The sequence below is a fragment of the Phoenix dactylifera genome, chromosome 3 (assembly GCF_009389715.1).
Source record: "Phoenix dactylifera cultivar Barhee BC4 chromosome 3, palm_55x_up_171113_PBpolish2nd_filt_p, whole genome shotgun sequence".
Taxonomy (NCBI): domain Eukaryota; kingdom Viridiplantae; phylum Streptophyta; class Magnoliopsida; order Arecales; family Arecaceae; genus Phoenix; species Phoenix dactylifera.
In genome coordinates, this window is record NC_052394.1 from 21,809,986 (window position 1) to 21,829,004 (window position 19,019).

General features: G+C 38.1%; 2 protein-coding genes across 6 annotated transcripts in view; both read right to left on the reverse strand.

The window, feature by feature from the left end:
• Positions 1–7,684, reverse strand: part of LOC103702839 (phototropin-1A) — a 30,376-nt gene extending 22,692 nt beyond the window's left edge. Inside the window, exons 1-8 of one of the 4 annotated variants that reach the window (XR_001879189.3) lie at positions 7,182–7,682; positions 4,598–5,252; positions 2,919–3,101; positions 2,596–2,687; positions 2,177–2,453; positions 1,387–1,603; positions 1,190–1,260; positions 445–551 (exon numbers count right to left, since the gene is read on the reverse strand). Coding sequence is in view for 3 of the 4 variants with exons in the window: in XM_008785422.4 (XP_008783644.2) it covers positions 445–551; positions 1,190–1,260; positions 1,387–1,603; positions 2,177–2,453; positions 2,596–2,687; positions 2,919–3,101; positions 4,598–5,250 (1,600 nt within the window). In the remaining variant the exon portion in view is untranslated. Of the gene's footprint in view, positions 1–444; positions 552–1,189; positions 1,261–1,386; positions 1,604–2,176; positions 2,454–2,595; positions 2,688–2,918; positions 3,102–4,597; positions 5,253–7,089 lie in introns of all 4 variants that reach the window. The other 3 variants (XM_008785422.4, XM_017841745.3, XM_026802892.2) reach the window with 3 other exon arrangements.
• A 6,804-nt stretch (positions 7,685–14,488) lies between these two features.
• On the reverse strand, positions 14,489–16,365 carry LOC103702838. 2 transcript variants are annotated; one of them, XM_008785419.3, is made up of 4 exons: positions 16,295–16,365; positions 15,640–15,758; positions 15,301–15,515; positions 14,489–15,073 (listed from the first exon to the last, which is right to left on the reverse strand). In XM_008785419.3, exons 2-4 carry the CDS (start codon positions 15,730–15,732, stop codon positions 14,776–14,778), a joined length of 606 nt encoding a protein of 201 aa, XP_008783641.2. In that variant the 5' UTR covers positions 15,733–15,758; positions 16,295–16,365; the 3' UTR covers positions 14,489–14,775. The 2 variants fall into 2 exon arrangements, with proteins under 2 accessions (XP_008783641.2, XP_038980926.1); XM_039124998.1 differs by having other exon boundaries at positions 15,640–15,766; positions 16,295–16,348.
• Positions 16,366–19,019: the final 2,654 nt, after the last annotated feature.

Below are 19,019 nucleotides of genomic sequence, written 5' to 3' on the forward strand. Positions count from 1 at the left end.
ATTATCCATTCTCTCCAATCATGTCTCTACAGCTACAATGAAGAGTCTGGAGAAATATTTTCTACTTCAGAAATCATCTAACTTGAAAAAGATTTAGAATATTGCAATTATGTAATGAAGCCACTATAAGAGGCAGTATTCATAGTAAATACATGTCGAGAAACCATAGCCCTCACCATTTGATGAGTATCTAATATATTTTATACATAATACAACTACAGGTACTCCTCTGTAATATATCATTAATGGTATAAGTGGAAAACAAGAAGTTAAAATGCATGGAACTGCCAAAAAAGAAAATGTAGGGATAGCCCAGCTCTTCCCCTCTCTCTCTTTTTTTTTTTACTTAAAGAAAAGGCATCTACATTCAACTCTAAACAATCATCAGCATCAGAGTTAAGATTGATACTCATGCTTCCCGTTATAAAAGAAAAATAAGCATACCGCTTTTTGTGTAATTTATCAACTGCACAGTCACATCTGTCTGGTTATCTATAGCTTCTCTTATTTTTCTAACAGTCGCTGGATCTGTTTCAGGGCCCTGGAGAAATCTGAAAGTTGCCCAGAAAACAACAACAATTAAAAACAATCAGGAGGAGAAAATTTTGAAAATTTTATCCTGAATCAGAAAAAGTAGCTCACTAGCTTGTGACATTAAAAAAGTTGATACTAAGAAAATATTAAAGTATCTACAGGTCCAAATATGCCATTGCAGATAGTAAAAGTAGCAATTAGATAAAACAACATAAATCAATTTATTTTTATGAATATTACTCTTAGTTGTCTTTGAATTTGTATTTTCCGAAGTCGTTTGGCTATAACACAAGCAGCTGGGTTCCCAAATAGGTACAGGAACAGCTGCAACTGAATGCAACTAATACTTTGGTATCCATTCTCTCAGATATTTTTACATAATTGAAATAGTCTGCAAGCTGTATGAGGAAACTAAATCTCTGGCAGGGAAAAGTAGAGTTGCAAGGCTGCTACAAAAACTATGAAATATCAATTATACTTTCTCATTGTAATTGTAGCTTTTAACTTCAAAAGGGTATAATATAGTATGATGAATTGATGGCTTCATAACAGATGTGCATAAATACTTCTTGGAACAGAACCAGGATCCAAAAGTAGATTACTCCAGAGGAAGAACATTTGGTACGAGGGAGCATATACAGATTCTAAAATGCACCTGCAGTTTCTTCCCAGTATCTCTTCACGGCTATATTCAGTCAGTTCCAGGAAACTATCCGATGCAAATATCTGAAAATATAATAAGCAACACTATAGATTAGCATCTTCTAGTGTTCTTTTATAATCACTAATATAGTTAGTGTAGGCATGGGAACTGAAGAAATAGGAAACAAAAGTTTGGAGCCTTAATCTCACAATGGGGTTGTCAGGAAGCCTCGGATCGGTAATGACAAAATTCTTTTCAATGCGTTCAAGTGTTGTAGCTAAGTCAATACCCCTTCTCATTTCTTTTCTCCTGACATCATCATCAAGACTCTCAGGTCTTTCGTCATCACTTTCCAGTAATGCATCTTCCTCCATTGGAACTTCCAACTCATGCTTTTCCACATTTGAATAGCCTAAGCCGATAAGCCTGCAATTCAAAAAAGAACTAGGAAATAGTAAGGCAACAAATGGATTCATAAAAGTTGATCTGTTTTACTTCTTTCATTTTCCCTACTCTCCCAATAGATATGGGCAATTACTCCATAAGATAGATATAAATGATTAGGGAGGTTAAAAACTCAACCTCACTTTTTCTGCCTGAACACAATATATACATACAAGAAAACCACAAATTATGCGTAAAGATGCGTACAAAGAATGAGAGCTGGCACATTGCTCTGTCTGCTTGCCAGGACATCTTTTGTGACAAATTTAATATAAGTACAGAGGTTAGTATCCTCTGCAGAAACAGGTATCGCCTCGAAAGTTGATAAGAAATGCCAATGCATATTAACAGTAGCAGACTGGCTATGGTTCATGATAGGTTTTCCAAGAGGTGAAAGTTAAACTCACCGTTCCACAAGAACAATACATATTCACATAGCATGTATGCAGAAAGCTTATGTGCAGTAAAGCTAATTCTCAGATGACTAACATATGTAAGAATGACAATAAGCAGCATGGAGCACAGATTTAATCATAGTAATAACATAAAGCCTACCCCATGAAGGAACGTAGACCAGATTTTCTCGATTTATTCTCTCCTTCAGGCAGTTCAATGATCCTCTGCATTGAACTTCCCGTGCCACGTGAATTACGCCTTCCTGGAGTGACATTTTCTGAGTCTCTTCTTCCAGGAACTTCGAAGTTGAACATTTCTCTATCACCTTCAGATTTCCCTTTGAAAGGGTGGTTTGTCGATTCTGAAGGTGCACAGGGATTCTTTACAGCTACCACAAGCTCCGAGAGTGAACTACGGGCCTTTTCTTTTTGCCTAGCTGCAAGTTTCTTATATATTAGAAAACCACCTTGCCATTAAACATATTCAAGAAGTTATTTGTCTTCTAAAGTATACGGATAAATAAAGTGCTTCATGTCAACATGACAATGTAACAGATCAAGACAGAAAACACACAATACCATCATATCTAATCAAAGACTCTGGCAATCCACTGGGACGAATCATCTTATCCTTAGACCCTTCAGTGTATTTGCTCACCTCCACTTGCATCCTGCATGAAAAACAAATAAATAGTATTCTGGAATTTGATTCTAATCAGGCAGGTAGATCAAAGCATAGGTACCATGCAAGAATGTTGTCAAATTTCAAAGACAATGCCAGATGATGCATGAGTATCCAATGAAATGGTTCATTCAGTGGGAAAAATACCATTAGCTTTTTACAAATTAAATAAAATTAAACCATTTAAAGCAAGATTCTCAATATTTCATCAATAACTTACCCAATGAACTTGAGGACATTTCCCTCTTCATCTTTGATAGGTGCAATTGTTAAGAGATTCCAGAAGGGAGTCCCATCCTTCTTGTAATTCAATATGCGACCACAATAATTTGCTCCTGCCGCCAGTGCTTCTCTTATCTTTGCAATCTCGGCCGGATCAGTTCCAGCACCTTGTAGGAACCGGCTGCAAAGGTAATTAAGATTGAAACACAATGTGAAAATTGAATAGTAGAACAAATACAGAATTTAAAATCATTCTGATGTGTTTGCACTTTCCACTTAGTGTCTCACAAACAAAGATTAAGGTTAGTTTAAATATCTTTGCCGTATATAAATTCACTGGCTGGAAAAAAACTTACAGCCCATGAGCCACTAACAGATGGCCTTTGTTGGAGGCAAAGTAATGTGCTCATTACCTTTTCAATATATGGACTCCTCCTGTGTGAATTTGGCGTTTGCAATGCGGAACATGTGATGCATGCCAAATTTTATAATCAAGTCCTGACAAAACTCGCACATTTTTAACCTTGTTTTGTTTTCACATTATTTATATTTTATCCTACCCTTCTAAATCTCTTTGAAAAATAAACAAATTTTACACATTGCTATTCAAAAGTTATGCCCCGCCTCATTGAGGATCTGAATGCATCAACTTATCCCACCAGCTTTATAAACATCTACTCTCAAATATGCTTATCCATTACTGAACCCCATTATTGGATTGGAATGTGAAGTTGTCCTATATGCAAGAGGACACCTTCATCAAATTTCATAACAAAATACAACTCGTTCAACTCAAAGCCACTAAAAAAATTCAGCAAAGTTACAAAACAATCGGACTCCATTTAGAATCCCAAATGGAAAATAAAGTTTAGATCTTAACATTAATTTATACTCTTAATTATCCTCTCTTTACGCATTATTGTGACTCGAAACATTTTCAATCTCCATCTGTTGATATCAAGAGCTAGAGTAACTGGTATTGGAGTCATTAGGACCTCCCTTTTCACAAGTGGTGTGAAGTACCCTTGGAGCCACCAAGGGGAAAACATCGCAAGCACCGCATCTGTGCCATCTAAGGCCATCTACATCAGTTTGGATTTAGTCCTTTATGTTTCCTTGAGGCAAGAAATCCCCTTTGAACACTTGAAAATTTTGGCCTCATAGACCATACAGAAGCATCCCCTTTTCTATTTGAAGATCCAAGGTCCTCTATGTGTATTGGATTTTTAGGGTTTATTAGCTTTTGTTGTTTGTCTAATCAACCCTGTTAAGTCCTCCCACTCCCATGGTGTGCAAGAATCTTATATGAAGCAAGTGACATTATTTCCTATAAGGTATGCACTCAGTAGCTGTCATGTCCATGCACACCTTAGAAGAATGGTAACAATAAAAGAAAAATAAATCACGCACGACCGATTTCCTTGCATCTTTGACAGGTAATTTGCTTCTAAAGTTTCACGACTGATTTGATCATGCTTGCATGGCTTAGAAAGAAACCCAAATTATCCAAGAAAGAAAGCCAATATCGTATAAGAAAGAAAAGCCAAGAAATACTTTGTTTAACGAAAAACAACAGAAAAAAAAAAATCAAGATTACACTAGATAGAAAGGCGAAGATTTACCCCGGAAAGATCTCAAAGGAAGATCAAGAGCGATTGGCAAAGAAAGATCGCGTACCAGTTCCTGCCGATGACCTCCTTGGGGAGGTAGCCCGTCATCTTGAAGAACCCGGCGCTGGCGTACAAGATCGGATGGTCCGGCCTCGTCGCGTCCGAGACCACGAATGTCTGCTGGAACGCAGACAGCGCATCCCGGAGCTCCTCCGCAACCCTAGGCATCCCTCCCCTCTCTTTCCCGCCGCCGGCCTCGGAGTCCTCGGAGCTCTGTCGCGACTTCCCGGACTCCCTCCGGCCGCTCTTCCCCGCCTCGTCCCCGGACCGCCGCACCCCGACGCCCTGCAGCCTCCCAGTCTCCTCGTCGGTCTTGAGGACCAGCCCCCACTCCGCCGCCCGCTGGGCCGCCGCGTCGACGTCGGAGGTGGAGGTTGAAGCTTTCTTGGAAATGGAGATGGTCTCGGAGCCGGAGCGGGCGAGCTGCGGCGGCGGGAAGGGTTCGTGGATGGCGAGCCATGGCGGGGTGAGGTCTTCTTGGGGAGTTTCGGAGGAGGAGGGGGACTGCCAAGAAGAGAAGGGGGAGGGAAGCTTGGGCTGGGACTCGGCGTGGGGCCCGGAAGAGAAGTTGGAGGGGTTAAAGACCTCGAGCGAGCCCCGGGAGTCCCGGGAAAGTTGGGGGAGGAACGACGAGGATTTATCGGATGGGCGGCCTTCCATCCCTGCGCCCACGTAGGTAAAATATAAAATAATAAAATATTAGTTCGTATGACGTCATCGATAGAGTTAATTAATGGTAGCCTATTCTTGAATGGATCCTTAACAATACTAGTAGGATAGGTTAACCTTTCAAACCATAAATTGTACACTTAGCAAGGCATATCAGCTTTCTTGCCCCCCAGGGCTCAATATAGATGCATGAATTGCTACATGTATCAATAGTATTAGGCACCAAGTTCAACCTTCTTTAATGGTGATGGGTGGTCCATACATCATCTCTTTTAATTAAATTCAAACTTTTCACTAAAAAAAATGCATTTTTTTTAACTACCATATACAATTACAGTGTCAGCATGATGATATTATCGAATTAATTGGTCAAGCAAATGTGGATATCACCCAATATCCATGGCAACAGTTGATATTAACCGCCCTAAAGCTTAGCAGGGATGTCTATGTCAATTAATGCAGCCACCAACATCAATGTTGAAATAGTTTGCCCACTTGATGGGATTTCTTGAACCTAGTGAGAACCAAATCCCAATAAGCTCATGTCTCCTTCTTAGCTCCTCCAAGGCTCTAGAGCTTGATGCTATAAAATTGATAAAGACACTTCCTTTATTTTTCTTAATTTGAATTGCTCATTTTCTATCTACATGTCCATAGGAAACTCCTACACTGGATAATTGTTAGGACATCACTGTAGCTGGACCCACCGTTACCTAACGGGATGAGGATAAAATCCTAGAATTATGGTTTCAATTATAATGCAAAATTCGTTAAAGAAAATTTTCTACAATGATGAGGCTTTGGAAAAGGTCAATCGCCTCCTTATTGGTGAGGGTAGCATTGTCATTTAATACCATTTGAGAGGACAGCTATGACTTTAGTGATAGTGAAATGCAAACGAAGGAGAAACACAAACTAAAGAAGAATGCAAGAGATATAGTATGGCCTTTTTGGGTAATATCTTTAGCAATAAGGCTAGCAACATTGAAGAAAGTTCTGCATTAACCAATAAAAGGATATCTCCCTGCACTAAGAAAAAATATTATTCAATTTAAAACTATAGAGATCTTCGAATAATTTTATGATAAGAATGCTTTTAATTTCTTGGTCCGGGAATTGATATAACTCTATATCAATAGACACGATGAAGAGGTATATGGTATAATATTTTTTTTGCGGTCCTTTGTTTATATTGTATGGTCTATGCAGCATTAGATGACCATCATTAGAAGATGGACGGCCATCGAATAAGACACACCATGTATGACACATAAAGCCATCGTTCATCTTAGCTGCAAGCACTCTATGGTGCAAACCATACACCACATAGGATTGTTATCAGGGGTGTATACCTATTTTGATGTAACAAAAGGCTGGGGAGTTCTTGCCCCCTCCCATATTCGATAATGAAAACAAAGAAAACAACTAAGACACGACAAAAGGAACCCCAAGCAGCATAGAGACGTGATTGTCAAAAGATTAGATCCATACCTAAACTCTGAAAGTAATAATAGAAAAAAAGTCCTTTTCTTATTGAAAAAAATGAATATTAATAATACGGAATATATATCTGGTCGAAAAGATAAGCATCTCAACGAGTGGTGGAGGAGAAATCACAAAGATCCAATTATATCTAAAAGCAAAACACAAAGTTCAGAAGAACAAAATAAATCACATCAGCAATATCATACAACAACAAAAAACCTCCCTAATTACCTTCACATCCAAACAGCAAACACAAACGCAAGAAATCTTGAAAACCAAAATACATATCTGAAAGAATTATATAGTAGCTATATTTTTCCGTCAAAAGAATCTATAAGTTAGAACCTGTAAGTTGAAGAACCAGTATGCCAGCAGTCGAAGTTGCGAAGAGAGCGAGAGAGAGAGAGAGAGAGAGAGAGCTAAATCCAAACTCGAACCTCTTGAACTACTGAGGATATAGAATAACGCCTTTGAAGGAGCTCTCTTCTGCTTCTCTTCACGTTGAGGAATACCTCAGGGATAAGGACTAGTTTCACCAGAGGGATTTAAGGAGCAAAGCCGTCGGCAAAACGAGAGCAACGAAGGAATGACTGGAGAGAAGGAGCTGCCATTCCCTGCTGGGAAGTTCTCGGGCAGACCGTTTGGACCCAGAAGCAGGAGGCATCCCACCGTCGCCGATATGGGCTCTCTTATACTGTCCGAGTTATTCCAGTTGGGATTATTTGGAGCGGAATAAATAAGAGGAATAAAGTGGAGGAGAGAAAGAGAGAGAGACTAAAGACGGGATTTGGAGTGGAGAGAGGAAGGGGATTAGAATCTCGGTGTGGGCACTGCGGGATCGACGGGAAGGGAGAGAAGGAAATAAGGAATAGAACACGAGAAGGAGTAAAAGTAGGGGAATTGCCTTTAAGCTTTTGTTTTCGGCCGACAAGATGGGCGATGCCCCGTGCCCGTGCATGTGGGCTGCCCTGAAATCTAGCCGTTTTCCCAAAAGTTGAGGAGATGAGATCCGGTCACCCTCGGTTTGATTACCTCTCAGGATGTTCAGTGATCCGAACGATTAATATTTGTATCTATGCCCATATTTTTCTAAAAAAAATAGACATAAATATTACATAATCAAATTATAATTATATTTAATTTTATATAGTATTTATATATTTTTAAAAAATATATATGACCATATTAAATATTACTGATTTAATTTATCTTCTATTGTATGATATTTTTATTTTTATAGTTACAAAATGTAACTATTAAACTTATATCCATATTTATATTCAGACTTGATATATATTTGTATCTTTTTAAAATAAATATGAATGTAAATTTTTGTATCGATTAACATTTATATTTATAATTATATTTGTCAAATATATAAATAATAATAAATATACCGATATCCGATTTATATTGGCCCCTTTTGAGCTCTAACTAGACGATATTCATGGTAGGTTTTCTTTTTTTTTTGTGCTAAAAATGGTGGTATCATACATGACGTGTATAGATACAACCAAAAAAATCAAAAAGCAAAACATCACGAAAAGCACTCGGCAGCTCTGCCTTGCCTACCCATATATGGACTCCTAAATGGTTAACAACAAAGGAGGCCACCCAATCCGTAGCTCCATTCGCCTCACGGAATATATGCTTCGCCTGAATGACCATCCTGTCTCGAACCAAGATCCGAATATCCCTCAGCAGTGGGAGGTAGTCATCGATCCTCCCTAACACCTGGAGAATCCACCCAATAATCGTCGTGGAGTCTCCTTCTAAAAGGACCCTCCTTGCCCCCAGAGCACGCCTGACATAACACAGTCCGGACGATTATTCGTGGTAGGTCTTTAAAAGTTATTTGTGGACTAATTTAACAAAGCACGTGAAGGTGCCCATCAGATTCCTGGGATCAAGTCCTACCTTTTGTTAAGGCTAGCCGAAAGGTTTAGGGACACTGAGGAAGGGTTGCTATCTCTGTGTAGACAAAATTATTACAAGGCAAGAAATTAACAAGCAATATGTGTGATGGATGTAGAGCCTAAAAATTCTACTTGCATATTGTTAGTAATCTTGTTTGAGTGAATACATGCATTATTATTGTTCATGAAGCATTTGCATGGTAGTGGGCATATGGTCCACGGCCATTATTTATAGTTTGCTTTTGACCAAATCTAATATGAGTGTGGGGTTCTTCATTGTTGTGCATTCAAGTTGTGACGATGATTGACTACGAGTGGTATAAATATGATATGAAACTATATACATGATTCGTGTAAAAATCTACGATGATGTGGTGCTCCTAAGTCTTAAGATACATACAGCATCACCATGGTCCTCCATCCTTTGCAAGGTCCATTTGACCCAAACAAAAATGAGTCAGACTTGATTAGAATATACTCCAAGATTTTAACTGTCTACAATCTTGACAGCTTTAAATCATTGCAACGGTTGTGATTTGGAAATATCTACAACTCGGCAAGAACTTTGGTGTAGACGCTGCATCTTTGGGAGGAGCACTCTTTTTGTTTTTATTTTTTATTTTTTTTTTAAAGGCATGTCTGTGTGTCTATTTTGGGTGGTCGGGAGTGGGTTTTTTTTTTTTTTTGACAAGTTATTTTTGGTTCTAAAATTTTGTACTCATTGTACTTTTTTTTTTTGAATGGGTAAGCATATTATTAGCTGAACTTCAGAGTTTGTATTCACCCTACTAATTAAATTCTCTTGCACTAATTTTTGAAATTATACTAATTTTTAAAGTCTTTTTATATTTTTTTGAAGAAGATTTCTTAATAATTATTAGGTGGCTTTCTAGATGAAGAACTTCAGCCACTAATATTCATCTCTTTAAATAAGATTGTTGGAGAATGAGAGCAACTCTTCACTTTTATAAAATTAAATATGTCCACAAAGAAGTTAACAATGCAGTAGATTGGATGTTATCATATGTTGCAAATCATATTGAATCTACTTTGTAGATGGCCGTGGTAGATATTCCTTCTAAGTCATTAGATATTTTATTTTATGATAGTTACGTATGCATTTATTTTAGTTTGGTTTAATAAAAAAAATTACATTAGGCATGTTGGTGATATCAAGCATTTATTTTTTTTCAAAAAACTTGGAGGTAATAAAATAAATTAATGATCTATTTAAATTTAGATTAAACATTCTTTTGAGAAAAATTTAAATTAAACATGGAACCATTGTTTGAAGGTGCCTTGAATTGTTCAATATCAACTTGTGACATCATTCCTAGGACTAAAGTGCATGATCTCTCATCATCATTCATTTGAAGGAGAAATTATATCCGGTAGGGCGTGGCAGCCATGCATATACATCAAGCGCCCATTTTGATGCTGTACTGTAAAAATAAGCAGTTGTGATTGATGATATGCACGGCTACATGATGCACGCCGTATGGAAAGGGTCCATGCGGTAGGATCGAGACATTTTGAAACTTTATATATAATAACCTGGCCGTGGTTCTCATGTAAGCTCTTACTTGCACTCCGTATTAATCCCACTCCAAAACAAGCCGCACCATTTCACAGTCAAAAGAGGCCTCTTGTCTCTATCTGAAATCAGCTTCATCACAAACAAACAAGTTTATATTCCGAGGGAGGGTAACATTTTGAGAGTTGCTCACTACCTCCAGTAAAGTGACCAATACCTTAAGAGTTGCCACTGAGTTTAGTGAAGCAAAAAGAATTAAGAAGGAGCTGCTTCAATTCAAAGGGTCTAGTGCAGCTCATGAGATGGTTGAACCAAGGTCTAAATAGCTTTCTCCATCAAAATATCCTTCTACCGGAGTCCCAATATCGATGTTACAATGTTTAAAAAATTGTACCTTCTAGTCTTGGAACCTAGCTAGCAACATTCATTGAGTTAAACTACACAACATGAGGGTTTTGAATGAATCAAATATTCTTAATTTCAAGGAGTATCATCGATCAAAATATCTTGTATTAACTATATTTTATTAAATTTCCCGTGATTGTATCCAGCTTCATCCGTAAAAGTTGAATTGTCCTAGTCTTGAGCCTGACGGTATTCATAGGTATACCATGGGGTGGTGGTGGGACTCAAGCTGGTCCCGGGACCATGTGAACTTTTGGATCGGACCGGACCTTATCTGTTCACGGATGGGTCCCCCGGCGTCGCATCCCTGATGGCTTACGTGGCCACCTTTCTGGTTCGAAGGGTTCGCAGAGTTCTGGTTGCCCGCAGGAGCAGGTTACGCATCGGTGTGTGGTCCTCCTGGATCTCATAGCGAGTGACGTGGCCCCACTTGGCGATGCTACGAGCGAGGGAACACTAAAGACACCCAAAAGAGAGGACCGCACGAGAAAATCCTCGGGTGAGGGTTGAGAAATATGTGTCCGGCTGTTTCATGGCCATCATGATGGTCATGAATGCATGAACATGGTATAACGCATGCAGCATGCTGTCCCACGTGCTGCACAGGATCCATAAAATCATGGTTATCATATTATGCGCTTTTTTTTTTTTTTGGTACAACGGCAGTGCACATACAACGGATGTGAGTGCAGCCCATAAAGTCAAATGCGATGCGCTGTCAGGCCCGGTTTGAGGGAGCTTTTGGAAGTAGAGCTGTTAGAAGTAGAGCTGTCTGAAGCAGAGCGTTTATAAAAAGTTTTTTGCTGTTTGGTAACTACATTTTTAAAGTGCTGTGCTATTTTAACATGTATTTCGTAAACAAACTGAGAAAGTACTGACAAAATGATCATAAAGGATATTACCAGTATTATACAATAGAGCATAATAAAATATAATATGTATTAATACATAAATATATAATATAATATAATATTAATGTAATGTAATATAATATTATTATAATATAGTACTATAACATTATGTATTATAGAAAAATAATTTAATATAATATTAAATTATTTAACATAATATATCAATGTATTATGATATAATGTAATATAATATAATATTTATAGTATAATACAATAATAAATATATAAAATATTATAATTATTAGTGTAAATTAATTTTTTATCCTTCTAATGACCATTTATCTCTCTAACAAATTTTCTAGTTAGGTGATAAAATTGGTTAAATAATTACTAATATTATTTATTTATTTATTTATTTATTTGCCACTCACTCATTATTTTTTTTATTTTATTTAGTTCTTTATTTATTTATTATTTTATTTTCTTGAAATATAGAGGGGTCCCCGGCCATGGGTGGTGGCCGGCATGGTGGCTGCCACAGTGGGCAGCCACGAGCTCCCAAAACAAAAAAAAAAGAAAAAAAAGAAGAGGAAGAAGGAACAGAGGCGGCGGCGTTGAGAGGAAGAAGAAGATAGAGAGAGAGGGAGAGGATGGGTGAGAAAGAAAGAGGCGGGATGAGGGTTTTGGAGAAAAAAGTGAGATTTAAATGAGGGTATTTTGGTCCAAAAAACAGCTTTCCGACAAAGCTGAAAACAGCATTTCCGGAAAGCTCCAAATTGGAGCTTCTTCCCAAAAGCTGTTTTCAGCTTCCCGCAAAAGCTAAAACAGCTTTCTGAAAATTTTACCAAACGCCATTTTTTATCTAAAAGTACTTTTGGAGAGCCATAAAGTGCTTTTTGGCCCTCCAAAAGCTCCCCCAAATAGGGCCTCACTCTCCAACCTCAAAATCTTTGTTTATTAAGTTCGCTGGGTTGGTTGTTCTAGGCTTGTTGATTGAAGTTACCAGGGATCCCCTAATTGCCAAAAGAAACGGATTTAGCAGTTGGGTTGAGATCCAATGTGATGGGGGGCGAAATGGATCGTCCAGCCGATAGCTAAAAGGCCACCTAGTTTTGGCTCAATAAACGCCAACATCGACCGATTGAATCCTCGGTCCGGCCCAGAATCAGCTCGGCCTCGGACTTGGCAAAATCTCCATCGGCCTCGGATATTCGCCAACTCACCCGACCGAGTTTGGGATGTCTCCAATATTCGCCGACCAACCCTAACCAAGCTCGGGGCGCCCACTTCAGTAATACGCCCCGACTCTCGAGCTCGGGGCGCTCCACCAGGTACACTTCGGAATATAGGAAGCCGAGCTACCCTCAGCACCCGTCTAGCCGACCTCACCAAACGCATGATACGACCTTTCAACGAGTTCGGCTTCACCAACAATTGCACCCATGTGTGCACCTACGCTCTCCTACATGGCCGTATATTATAACATTACCGCACCATGCTTTAATAGTTGGACCTCGACAGTCAAAGGACGGCACCATGACTACTCCGACCATACCTCGTTGTGACTGTCAACACCTTACCGTTCTCGAGAACGGATATCACCACACGCCACCAACTAGTCTTAGCTGCGCGCCATTCGGCTCAGAGCCACGCCCTCTCTCATGATGAGGAGGGACAATGCCTCTGCCATCTGGGTCTCTCCATCAGAACTATAAATAGCCCGATCAGGTAACTTCTAAGGGATTTTTTGGCTGAACCAAATTTACTCTACTTTAATTTGATCGTCGGAGGGTCCTTACCGAAAACACCGGTAAGGCTTTGTGCAGATCTGTGGCTGCCATCGCGCAGAAGATGGCCCCCGTCTTCTTCTTCCAACCATCAGCGGCTCTCTCGACTCCTCCGGCGTGGTCACCCTCGGGCCAAATTTGAATTACAATAATGTGGATTGCGAAAACAACAATGTTGTTTCTACGCTTGCTTGCTTTCTGCAGTGTCGGAGAGTTATAATATGCTACTTATAAATATTGTCAGATGGCTTCGGAGACGCCTGTTTTTGCAAATTTTTTATATAATGTTGAATTCTATGACAGTCAATTTTAATGCACTTATTCTCTCAATATGAAGTGCCATTTGAATATTTGATTGTTGCAATATAAAGTAGCTATATGGAGTGAAACTCCAAGATTAGAAAGAAGATGCATGATCTATTGTATTTCATAGCTAGTGGAGATCATGGGACGATATTCGGGTTCAGTTGATAAGCAAGATAATAGGAGTTGCTTCTTGGATTTCCAAGAGATAGAAAAAGCCTCTAGAAAAGTGCAATAAACCTGTGATGGATCATCTTGTATAAGAACAATTAGCCCAATCTAAATCAATGGAAGCCAACAAGCAAAGAGAGCTAGAGGAAGAAAGAAGAATGTCTTTGTCAAGTGAAGACTGCATGTAGGGAGGCTCTCGAGGTTTACACAAAACCGGCTTCCAAAATTAACAGAATAAACAATAATCACTCTGGTAATTGTATGTCGAATGAGTCCACAATTAGATGGATCAATGGTAATTCACTATCAAAGACTGAGATTTTAGGTTTGAATTTTGCTGCATCAATGAGGTTAAAATATTTAGCAAACCAATTCCATGAAGCCTATTTGAGTCCATACAAAGGCTTCTACAGTAGCTGATTGGCCCCTTGTTTGATAAACCTAGGAGAAAATATTTTGGAAACCTCCTCTCTTAAATCTCAATGTAAAAAAGAATTATTTACGTCCAATGGAAATAAAGGCCAATTTCAAAAAAGCGAACACGGAACCATGACTAGTTTGGCCATGTGGGCACAAGTTTCATGCTAGTCAATACCTACTTTTTGAGTAAAACTGGCACTCTGGTGCCATTATATTCGTATGTTATTTTGTAAACCCACAAAAAATGAGTTTCTTGCTCGGTGGAAGAGGGATGATGCTCCAATTTTGATTCTGGTCTAATGTCTTAATTTCGATAACCATGGCATTTTGCCAATTTAAATCATGCCGAGTAGCCAATTGATCCCAAAGGTTTAAGCTGATAATTCAAGTTTAACATCCAAGCCAACAACATAAGTATCAAGTTTAGCAATACCATCATTTGCCTTGCAAGCCACCCAAACTTGCAAAACAATTCACAACACAACCCATAAAAATGGCACTAATTGGAGAAAGATGGATATCTACAAGGATGCAAGCAACTATTCATGTAAAGTCCGATCACATTTTCTCAAATGGGCTGGTGATGAATGGCAATGCCGGTGTCTTCTACCTTCTTCCTGGTTGCTAATCTCTTTGCTCATAGTTCAAGCTGCCGTGTGCTTATCCTCCTCCATATCATTATCGCCAGTTAAAACTTCTCTGTACTCGCCTTTGGAGTCTTCCGTCTCCCCAAAATAGTCCTCTCTCACGTTCATCGTCAGCATCAGATTAATAAGCCAGAAGATCGAGGCATCGAGGTTCAAGAAGGCAGCCCCTCCAAAGACGCCAGTCTTCGCCGTGGGGCAAGCATACTCAAGATCTTGGTGCACATTGTGGATGTGCTGAAGTGCCTCTTGGATAGTTCCCGTTAACATCATTCCTGCCCCTAAAAGGGTCAAACCCCTGATGAAAAACAGCCATAAATCAGTAGAGAAATTTAAGTTTCAGAATTCAGTAAACTACTTCAGTTTGAGAGAACAACAAGAGCAGAATGATATCATAGTTTACATATCAATCTACGAGAAAGAGAAACTAAAAGACATGTCAATTGAATAGCAAATTTAAGCATCACCAGCTAATGCCAGAAGAATTGAGAATAGCTTTATTTCTTGTTGCAAAGAAGAACTTACACTGCGAGTTGGAAGAATACAAACAATGTAGTGTTTTGGAACATGACTTTCCTAGGAACGGATTTGCCTTTGTAAGGGAAGAACACAGAGAGAATCCCCAGAGCGGCAGAAATGAACACTGCGACAACTGAGAGGGCACCTAATGCAACGGTCGGATCGCTTGGAAACTTACAGATGATAACATCCTTTCCTTGAATTGGAGTTCCATAGGGAGGCTGCATGGAGATTAAATTATAAAAAAAAACACAATAAAAATTATAAGTAAAAATTTTGAAATAAATTCTAAAATCAGAAAGCTTCGACATGAAAAAACTCGAAGAAATTAGTAGTAAAATTGACCTTTTTCAATTCAGCGAATATGCCCAGAATAAAAGATAACACGCCGAACAATGCAGAGGAAAAGGCGAGCTGTGCGGTCTGACTTGGAGCCATTAGGTTCTGGCGATCTGGCCTCAAAACAAGACCCCTATTATAACCATAATCGAGAAAGAGAATTAGTAAGAGTGAAGGAAAAAAAAACCATCCATCAAATAAATAATGAATCAATAAATCTAATCTATTAAATAAATAAACAAACTATATCATGATCAGATACATGTCAAAACCAAACAAAAAAAAAGAATATTGACAAGAATGAAAACACTGCAAACATTAAGAGAGAAAACAACACATGACGTCGTTTCTTCTTTTTTTTTCAAAAAAAGAGGAATGGGGAATCAGGTGCTTGTCTCCTCCTTTTTCAAAAAAAAAAAAAAAAGAGTCCGATTCTTAGAGAACTGAAATTCAAGATATCTTGCAAAATTAGTTTTATGCAATAATTGAGAACAAAGTTTCTCAAAAATATGATTGTCGCCATGAATCTAAAAGGCTAAGATTAATTGATAAATAAGGCTAAACATATCGAGATTCAAAAGTTGAAGTTAAAAAGAAAAAAAAAAATGAAAGCGAATCCTATATTTTTTAGAAAAGATTAACAAAATAGTGGTTTTCTTACCTCTTTCTCGGATCCTCAAGGCCAAGAACCCGAAGGAGAAGAGTCTTCCGAGGACGCAAGGTGAACAATTCATACACTTTATAACCACGACGAAATCAGCCTTCTGTAATTAAGCCCAAAATACGGGATTCACTAAATTTGGCATGCGGACTAGCTGGCGCCCTGGATTCGAAAAGATTCACCTTTAGAAAACACAACCAGCGCCGCCAGGAACCAATCCGACGTGGGAATGACGTGTCACACAGACATTCGATCATATCCTGCCACGTCATAAGGAGAATGGCCAGGGTAAGTTTAGGGGTGCCTGATGTCGGATTGCGAAGGGGCTGCTACTTTAGAAAGGGCCATGGTTATTTGAGAAATTACAGAATACCCGCTCTTAATTTTGTCAACAGAGGTGACAGATTGGCAGGAGACCCACAAATTGAGATATGAATCTTCCCAGGATCTTGGGTAGATTCTTCCATATCGGCTCGTCGAGTTCAACGGAATCGCTTGCCGTTCTAGGGAAGAGAACGGGTCTAACTTCTCCAAAGCAGTATTTGGGAGATGAAATACTGATTGTGCTAAAATTAGTAGTCCTCATTCTTAGGTTACCCTTCAAAGATGGACAAAAGGATGAGTACGAGCATCATCATTCGCTTGCACATTTAGAATAATTTCTTACTTTAATGGCCACCCCAAATTTAATTTCTTTCCAAAAGTTGAAGCCCACCATCATTCATGCCCCAAATCTTTTTTTTTGAGGTTATAAAGTCGCCCCATAGCATTGCTATTCAATCAATTCTTACACTACAGCAAGAATCAAATCCAGAACTTCTAGTTGTTGTATCTAAAATCCAACTAGGTATATTTAACGAAACTAACATGAAAAAGAAAGCAAGCTTTCAAATATTTTTCTTTCAACTCGTTCAACTTAGATCTCTCAAGAAAAAATTAGAAAAAAATTGAAGGAATCGCAACAGTAGAGCTTAATCAAGCATTGTATTACCAAGTTATAGTCTCCAAAAGTTTGGCATGCGACTCAACATTCAGATGTGGCATATCTTGCTCCTGAATCCTGTCCAGCTCTGCTCATAGTGGCCTAAGTAGTCTATATTAAGTATGAAAATCCTACTAGCAAGATTTTTTTACAAAAAATTTACTTTAAAATAAATATTTTATAATTAGATACTTTATAACAAATGTATTTTATTGCTCCCCATCTTTTTAAAGTTCTCGATTCCACCTTTGAATTTGGATGGATGGAGAGCACTAAATATTCAAAAGAAAATCAAAACTATTTAACTCAAAAGTATTCTGCCTTCTTTCTCTCAAGAATTCAATATAGTAAGTTTGTCCTTTATTTTTATTCTTTCTTTGTAATCATGGACCGACAGTTCACCTTGTATCATCTATTATTTCTCCCAAAATGGCGGGGAAGAGGGTGGGACCAATCACGAAGAGATCTCAAAAAGTAAGGACAAAAATAAATAAATAAAAAAAAAAGAAATCTCAAAAAATAAAGAATTCCTATCTCTTCTTACATTCCCGTCAAATTCATGAAACTAGACTAAGTTTCGTGTTGCTTGTTGGTCTTTGATAACTAAGAAAATTGGAACTCCCATACAATAGTCCGTACATCTCCTAGGGTGATTCACTTCTCTTAGAAGTCTCTAATCCCTGATTTCCTCAAAATTAACTTCGACAGTAGCATATTGTATGGTAGTTCAAATGAAGGAGTAGGATTTGTCATCCATAATCGAAGGTCATGGTTGATAGCAGCAGAACGTTGTCACCTCTATGGCATCACAATTCCGCTTGAAGAGTTGATAGGAGTTTTGGAAAATCTGGTTTATGCAGACACGTTGCTTAAAATTGACATTATGATGGAGGGAGACTCGAAATAGTAAATTTGAGGAAACTGTCCATAACGATTTACACACAATCTTAGCAGATTTGAGGAAACTAATTTCTACGTTGCTTCATAATAGCCCATATCTATAGAAAAACTAATAGTCCAGGCGATTGAATTGATGTATATGTTGCTGCTCGGTAATTTGAGAGTCGGCTCTATTAGTATACTCGTTGTTGCATAATATATTATACTCTAATTCTAGTGGTTGTATAAATATGAAAGAGCGGTATAATTAGCTTCCATTCTCTTTGATAGGGTTGTTGGCGACGATGCTCACATTTTGTTCTATTGATGCTTCTTGAGGGAAGCTAATAGTGCAACTAATTAAGTGGTGTCCTATATAGCTGATCACATCGGATCTATGTTATAAGACTCTACTACATATCTTCCTTATTCATTGTTTAATATTTTGTTTGTTGATTCTCACACAATGTATTTGCACTCGTTTGTTAAATTTATCTATTTTACCAAAAAAAGGGTAGTGCACTGGTGTCATACTATAAAAAGAAAGCTAAGCTATTGCCACTTCTACCAAAAATGATACAAGCAAATAAAACCATTTGGTTTTTATCAAAAAAAAAACATTTGGTTCCACCCTTATTTATTTCCAAATAAGTTTCGATCCTAATATATCCTTTTAAAGTCAAAACTAAATGTTTTTTTAGGGTATCTACATATTGTTTCTAGTATTTTAGTGTGGCTTTCTTAGCGTAAAAAATTATTTGTAGGTTCCTAACATAATGTTTAATTAGTTTCGAGTACCAAAATTCATTCAATCCAAATTGTTTTTGCGTGCCTGAGGATTTGGTTCATAAGTAGTTCTGAGTT

Bases quoted from the DNA above. Each gene is read 5' to 3' on its own strand.
- LOC103702838 (XM_008785419.3), bottom strand. From the start codon at position 15,732: ATGGCTCCAAGTCAGACCGCACAGCTCGCCTTTTCCTCTGCATTGTTC. The intron at 15,516-15,639 runs GTCAATTTTACT...ATCTCCATGCAG, and splicing joins TATTCGCTGAATTGAAAAAG to CCTCCCTATGGAACTCCAAT. The intron at 15,074-15,300 runs GTAAGTTCTTCT...GTTTTTCATCAG, and splicing joins GTATTCTTCCAACTCGCAGT to GGGTTTGACCCTTTTAGGGG.